The sequence below is a fragment of the Orycteropus afer genome, unplaced genomic scaffold (genome assembly GCF_000298275.1).
Source record: "Orycteropus afer afer isolate SDZICR_OR568_19922 unplaced genomic scaffold, OryAfe1.0 scaffold00091, whole genome shotgun sequence".
Taxonomy (NCBI): domain Eukaryota; kingdom Metazoa; phylum Chordata; class Mammalia; order Tubulidentata; family Orycteropodidae; genus Orycteropus; species Orycteropus afer.
In genome coordinates, this window is record NW_006921678.1 from 3,464,357 (window position 1) to 3,472,582 (window position 8,226).

At 37.6% G+C, this 8,226-nt stretch overlaps 1 protein-coding gene across 1 annotated transcript in view; it reads right to left on the bottom strand.

Moving 5' to 3' along the window:
* The window catches only part of SLCO6A1 (solute carrier organic anion transporter family member 6A1), a 263,122-nt gene that overhangs the window by 165,992 nt on the left and 88,904 nt on the right, over nucleotides 1-8,226 (bottom strand). The window contains exon 7 of the mRNA XM_007942498.1: nucleotides 4,473-4,617. Coding sequence (XP_007940689.1) covers nucleotides 4,473-4,617 — 145 coding nt within the window. The remainder of the gene's footprint in view (nucleotides 1-4,472; nucleotides 4,618-8,226) is intronic.

Genomic DNA, 8,226 nt, shown 5'->3' on the forward strand with positions numbered 1-8,226 from the left:
GCAGACAATATTTCTACACACATATTGTATGTGCTGCAAAGATGTACACTGTCTTCCAAATCTCTTGGCATAACTGAGTGAGTGCCTCCAATGGGGCTTCCATTTGTTGAAATATCTCAATGGGTATTCCATCAATTCCCGGAGCCTTGTTCTTCACCAATTCTTTCATTGCAGCTTTGTCTTCCTCCTTCAAATCCATTGGTTCTAGATCATATGCCACTTCCTGAAATGGATGAAGATTGACCAGTTCTTTTTGGTACAGTGATTCTGTGTATACCTGCCATCCTCTCTTGATGTTCCTGCATCATTCAATATTTTGTCCATAGAATCTCTCACTATTGCAACTTGAGGCTTACATTTTTTCTTCAATTCTTTCAGCTTGAGAAATGCTGAGCATGTTCTTCCCTTTTGGTTTTCAAACTTTTCAAACTGTAGAGCTAACAAGGGGAAAAGTTATGAAAATTTTCTTAGGCATAATGATACATCTTGAGGGAATGAGTCACTTGGCCTGTGGGCTCAGGACCATAGTCATCAAGGTCTATGTGGGACATCAAGGTCATTTGGCAAAACATAGGCCACAAAGACAACATTCTACATCCTACTTTGGTGAGTACAGACTAGGGTCTTAAAAGCTTTCGTGTGGCCATCTAAGGTGCAACTATTGATCTCTCCTCATATGGCACAAAGACGAGTGAAGAAAATCAAAGATGCATGGAAACAATTAATCCAAAGGGATAGTAGAACATGTGATCCTCAGCCTCCATGACCTTGAGACCAAAAGTACTAGATGGTGCCAGCTACCAATGTCCACCACTCTGAGAGGGATCACAATGAGAGATCTTGGTTAGACATTGTTAGATAGGTAGAGATAAGTATTGATTTGGGTGAAGAGAAGGGCAATGTACCAAATGTGAGTGATCAACATGGTGGCAATGAGGAAGAGGAAGACATAGAGAGGTACATGGGAGGTGCAGACAATAAAGATGAACCCTTTTGCACATACAATACTGCATTGTCAGTGAAGGCAAACATGGGTATACGGGTGAACAGATGGGTGGACAGGCTGAACTATGTCTATGTCTACGTAGCAGGGAGTGTACCCAAGATCATGTACAGGTTTGGCAGACAATGATCTTACAAGTGTATTTGTATGATTTGTAAGAATTCCCAGGTGTATAGCAGAGCTGACAAGGGACAAGATTGTAGTCACTTCTTGGTCACAGCCAGCTACCCAGAAGGACCGAGTAGTTGAACTGGTGGGCTCAGGACCATGGTCACAGGGAATGTCAAGCTCAATTGGCACAACATACTACACAAAACATTATTCCACCTCCTACTTTGGTGAGTTGTGACTGGGATCTTAAAAGCTTGAGAGTAGCCATCTAGATGCAATGATGGGTCTTTCCTTGTCCAGAGCAAAGAAGAATGAAGAAAACCAAAGATTCATGGAAACAATTAGTCCTGGTGACTGGTACACCATGTGATCCACAGCCTATATGACTATGAGACCAGAAGAATTAGATAGTGCCCACCTACCACTGTCAACCACTCGAAGGAGGATCTATGTAGGAAATCCTGGATAGAGAGGGAGAACAATGTGGAACAAAACTCAAAATCATGTGGGAAAATAAAGGGGGACCAGGTTTGCTGGTCTGCTAGAGCTTGGTGGAACCACTGAGACTATGGCCCCTATTGCCCTTCAGGTCTAGAATTGAACCCACACCTGTGAACGTTTACCTGAGGTAGACATACTCCTTGGAGAGAACATTCAAGGGAGAAAGAAGGGCTGTTTATGCACAGGGAGACAGCTCAGGGGGCAGGAGTGCATGGAGTGATGGACATAGGGAAGAGTTAACTATCAGGAGGAAGTGGGAGGGGAGCTGTTGCATCGGGGTAAATTGTAGTTAATATCATGAGACAAAGTGTATGTGAACTGCTGTATGGAAAGTGAATTTGCTTTGTAAATTTTCACCCAAATCAAAATGAAAAATTAAAAAAAAAAAAGAGAGAGAGAGAGATCTTGGTTAGAGTGGGAGAAAACAATATGGAATAAAACTCAAAATAATAATTAAAAAAAAGACCTTACAGAGACTGGTGGAACTCCCTAGACTATAGGCCTTAGTCATCCAAGTCTGAAACTGAACTCACCCCAATGGCTCAACTTTTAGCCAAATAATAGACAGGGCTATGAGCTGAACAATAACACCAGAAAGATGAACACTTCTTAGAACAATCAACCATGAGAGATCAAAAGGACAGCATTTTCCCAAGGATAAAACTCAGAAGTTAGAAAGGGGTAGAAAGGACAAGGAAAATGGTAACTCCAGGGAGGATGTGGGAGCAGTGCTGTTACATTGTGGGGATTGCAGTCAATATCATGAAAGAAGATGTGTATGAACTGTTGAATGCAAAACAAATTTGCTTGTAAACTTTCACTCAAATCATAATAAAACATTTAAAAAAAAAAACCAAAAAACTCACAATGTTTGGACAAGCCTTACTTGTCAAATGGAAATGGCATACACAAGAACACAAGGGTGACCTTAAGAGATCTTCAAATATTTAAGGAAATATCATCAGTAGATCATATAGCCCTACAACACTATTGAAATCTCTCTAAAATTAAGCTCTTATTGGTTACTCAGAAGGAACTTCCCAAAGTGGTAACTGATAGTAACTATGAACACTCTAGGGCACTTATCTTTACAAGGAGAGTAACACAATAAGGTAAGTGGTATGAAACTTGTCCCTGATTTTACTTTTAAGAAATTTAAAAAATCAATAACATCATCTCATCCCTTCAGAGCACTCAATCCCTGGTCAGCCTCAATTTACTGATCACCATTGTTATGGATGATATGATTGCCCAAAATTTCATCCATCTAGACCAAAATGGAATCTATGCAACTGCTGATACATTCTGTTGTACCTGGATTAATGCCTCAGGTTTAGTGTAAAAGTCAATATAGACAATGAAGGAGAAAGCCATTTGGCTTTCTAAAATAGATCTTCATGACTAAGGAATTTATTCAGATGGCTAGGTCCAGGAACTTTGAGAGTGTGACTGAGGTCAATACTGCAGGTCAGCCTTATCCTATTGCTGAGAGAGTACCTTCAATAATAATAAAAAAAAAAAAAAAAAAACCTTACTGCCATTGAATCAATTCTGACTCAAAGCACCCTCCATTGGGTTTCCAAGGCTGTACATCTTTAATCTTTACAGAAGCCAACTGTCACACCTTTCTTCCATGGAGCAGCTAGTGGGTTCAAAGTGACAGCCCTCTGGTGAGCAGCCAAATGCCTTAACAACTACACTGTCAGCACTCCCTTAATTAAGCATGTAGGAAACTAATTGTTTGGTGCAATCCTCTGTTGATTAGATTACTCAGTGCTCAACAAAGTGGTGCAGTCATGGGAAAATGCATCTTTATAGCCATCAAAACCAATCTCTGTTATGTTTTTGGCCTTTAGGACTATTTCCAATCTGACATAGTATGCACTTTATCAAAGGGCAAAAATCTGCTCAACATAATTTCTGCACATCTTAACATTTGTTTTCATTCCACTCATGTGCTTTGTGTTTATTTTTCTTTCTTTCTTGTCTTTTGTTTGCTTTTGATTAATCAACATTTTTTATATATTATACTCATACTATTCTTTTGCTGGTTATCCTAAAATTTATACCATGCATCCTTCAGTTTTTACAGACTGAAATAAATGGTTACCATTCCCACTTTAATAGTAATGCTAAAATCTTAAAATATTTAATTCTATTGCCAACCTCTTTTGCAGAACTGATTTTCAACATCTAGTAACACTGAAGATGGATACAATATAATTCCCCTTCAATATCTAAACCTAAATGAACTTACAAAAGTGCACAGGAGACATGAACAAGCCTATTAATTATTACATCGTTTGGAAAAGTGAAAAAATAAAGGCAATTCATATTCATTAATAAGCCAAAGGACAGATTAGGATAAACTAATAGGATCACAATAAATAAACAGCTGTATATTTATAAAATAGAATTCTATAGCACAGTTAAAATGCATTAAGTAGACAAAGATCAACATAAATTTGAGCAGTATAATTTCTGGTTTAAAAAAAAGTAGCAGAAGAGTATTATAAAATTTTAGAAATATGGATATACATATAAGTACTGAACACATACAAACATGTATGGGAAAAATGGACTCTAACTTCAGAAGACTGATTACCTTTCCAAAGGGAGGAAGGGATATACATGGCATAAAGGAGGGAAGTTCAGAGGTCCTTACAAAGTTTAATATGTTCGAAAATATTGATAAAACAATGGAAAAATTCTCATTTATTTATAGCTTGAGCAAAGGGTATTTAGGTATCTGTTTATAATATCCTTTCACTTTCTGTTTATTTAGAATTTTTCATATATGTATAAGAAAATGTTATACAAAAGTTTAGAAATGAACATAATGAGCAGAAAAATCTACCTGAAAGAATTGTTGCCATTGCGTGTGATAATTCATACTGATGTTCGATATATATAGGCAAAAATTCACCAATTCCAATAATAAGTAAATATTCTACAGCTCTAGACACAGCTGTGCACACCAACACTGGATTCTTTATCAAAATCTGAAATAGAAATAAGTTATATATCAATTATTTTATTTTATTAGGTTAATAACAATAGATACACTCAAACATGTGTTAATGATCAATCCATTAAGAATTCTACTGTTTCAATCAAAACCAAAAATACATTAAAAATAGAAATCCCAACTGAAATCTTAAAATTCATCAATAACATGTGCCATAAAAGTCACATGGTATTTAAATTGTTTTATATATAATTTGCTCTACATACCACCTATAATTTTAATTTCTGGGTCTAACAGTTTATTGGAAAGACCTATGACAGATAGATTATTAACTGGGAATCTAGAACTTCCCTTTACTTTTGTTTACCTATCTATTAATTTATTAATTTTCTTAGCAAGACTTTTTTTCTTCTTAATTAAAAGATAAAATAAAATTTAAGCAACACTCAAGGACAATCATGAGGACTGTAATTAAAAATATACAATTGTATTTTATTCATGAAATTCCACCTTCCCCCACTATCCAAAAAACCAAAACAAACTCACTCCCGTAGAGTCAATTCTGACTCATAGTGACTTCTCTTTGGGTTTCTGAGGTGGTACATCTTTATGGAAGTAGATTGCCCAGTCTTAAATAATGAAAAACAAAATCTTCTGTTCATAGAAACCCCAGGGCAGAATAGAACTACTTCCCAATGGGGTTTCAAAGGCTATAAACTTTAGAGAAGTAGGCTGCCATATCTTTCTCCCATGGAGAAGCTTTTGAGAGCCAACAGCCGACATTTCAGTTAGCAGTAGAGCACTTAACCACTGTGCCACCAGGGCTTCTTCAGGGATGTAAATAGCCATTTCTTATTTCTGCTTCCTACCATTGTCAGGAGCATCCATGGGTGAACCAAGCAGTTAAGAACTTGACTACTAGCCCACAGGTTCGTAGCTTGAATCCACTTAGGACTGCCTCAAAAGACAGGCTTGATAATCTGTTTCTGAAAGGTCATGGGTTGCAAACCCAGTGGAACACAGTTCTACTCTGCACATATGGGGTTGCATTATTTGGAATCGACTCTACAATAACTAACAACAGCAAAGCATTGATAGAGAACTGCCAGAAGTTCAAACCAGATTCAGAAGAGGACATGGGACAAGTGGAATCACTTTGCTTGTCAAATAGGTCTTAGCCAAAAGCAGGGAAGATCACAAACATGTTTACTTATGTTTCACCAACTAGGTAAAGGCTTTTGACAGGCCTGAAAATAAAATTTTGTTAACATGAAAAGAATTGGTTTTCCTGAACACATGATTATGCTCATGAAGAATGTGCACAAGGATCAAGGGGCAATATTTCAAACAAAACAAGAGTATACTGTAAACTGAAAAAATTAGAAAAAAAAAAATGTGTGACACAGTTGTATCTTTCACCTTATTTATTTGATCTGTATGCTGAACAAAAGGAGCACTATTGGTGCAGTAGCTAACGCATTAAGCTGCTAACCAAAAAGTCAACAGTTCAAATCCATGAGCTGCTCCACTGGGGGAAAGATGTGGCAGCCTGGTTCTGTAAAGGTTTACAGCCTTGGAAACACTATGTGGCAGCTCTACTCTGTCCTCCAGGGTAACTACGAGCTGGAATCAATTTGACAGCAGTGGTTTGTATTTAGGTATGCTAAGCAAATAATAAGAGAATTTGGACTTCGTGAAGAAGAACTAATATCAGAGTTGGAGGCAAACTCATTAACAACTTTCAATATGCAGATAGTACAATACTGCTTGCCAAAAATAAAGATGACTTGAAACACCTACTGATGAAGGGAAAAAAATAATTAATTAATTATTAAAAAAAAAAAAAAAAACCTATGGCATTCAGTATGGATTATAACCCTAACAGAAGAAAACAAAATCCTCACAACTGGAGCCATGAATAGGATAATGATAAATAAAGAAATTAAAGTTGTCAATTATTTCATTCTATATGCATCAACAATCAACATCCATGGAAGAAGCAGTGAAAAAATTAGATGATGTAGTACATTGGGAAAATCTGCTGCAAAAAGCCTGTTTAAAGTTTTAGAAAGCAAAGATGTCACATTGAGGACTAAAGTGTGTCTGGTTTAAGCCATAATCTTTTCCATAGTCTTATACGCATGCAAAACTTGAGTAATGAGAAAGGAAGACAGAAGGAAAACTGATGCATTTGAATTGTGGTGTTAGTGATATACCTCGGAATGACAGACCAACAATCAAATTAGTCTTATACAACCAGAACACTCCTTAGAAGTGAGGGTGGCAAGACTTCTGCACACTTATCTTTGGATACATCATCAGGAAAAAACAATCACCACAAAAAGACATCATGTTTGGTAAAGTAGAGTGTCCACAGAACTGAGGGGAACCTTCAATAAGGTAGAGTCACACAAAAACTGAAGTAATGGAGTCAAACTTACCACTGAACATGCAGATGGCACAGGACCAGGCAACTTTTCATTCTTTTATACATAAGGTTGCCATGAGTTGTAGCTGATTTAATATCAACTAATAAAAACTGCTATTGATGAGTATTTCAATGGCCAATTTTTGAAGAGGTCCTGTCCTCCTTCCCACTCTATCTCAGTCTGGAAGCTCTGCTGAAATCTGTCCACTATGTGTGACCCTGCTGGTATTTGAAATATTGGTGGCATAGCTTCCAGTATCACAGCAACACTAAAACTACCACAGTATGACAAACTGACAAGTGGTGATAGACAAGTCACTGTTCCAAAAAGAATTGGTCGATTTTCAGCTACTTCAGGAGGAAACATGTGATCAAGGAACAAAGGTACTGGAAGAAGAAACCCAATATGCACTGAAGTAACTGGTGACAAACAAGACACCAGGAATTGAGGTAATACCCATTAAGATATTTCAACAAATGGCTACATCATTGGAGGTCCTCACTTATTTATGCCAACAAATTTGGAAGAGAGCTACCTAGCCAACCAACTGGAAGAGATACATATTTATGCCCTGTGGTGGTAAGGGTGGCAGGAGAGGTTTCCAACAGGGAGACAAAGTTGTTTGTCCTACCATGGTGACGTGTTGATGTGAGTTTTGAGGCTGAGCCACTGGTGTTTCAAACCCAGAGGGATGGACATGGTGCACAGGTACCAGCCCATCTTACAGACTGAGACAGACTAGGAAGAAGGAAGAGGCCATCCACTTCTCAAAGAATTGGCCAGAGAACACCTTATGAATAAGAGAGAAACCCGGTCTGATACATTCATGTGCAACTTTATGAATAGTCCGGTTAGGTTAGAAAGCTCTCAAAACAGGACTGGGAAATATCTGAATCATCAGAGTAAACCCAGTCTTACTCATATGGATAAGGTAAAGCTTTCAAGACCTCCATTTGCTATTGGGGCACCACTCAAATTGAGGAGAAACAGCTGAAGACATCCATTAATCATCGGAACATGGAATGTACGAAGTATGAACCTAGGAAAATTGAGATTTGTCAAAAATGAAATGGAATGCATAAAGATTGATATCCTCAGCATTGTTGTTGTTGTTGTTATATGCTGTCGAGTTGGCCCCGACTCATAGCGACCCCTCCTTGGGTTTGCGAGGCAGTATCACTACGGAAGTAGGATTGCCCAACCTTCCTTCCGAG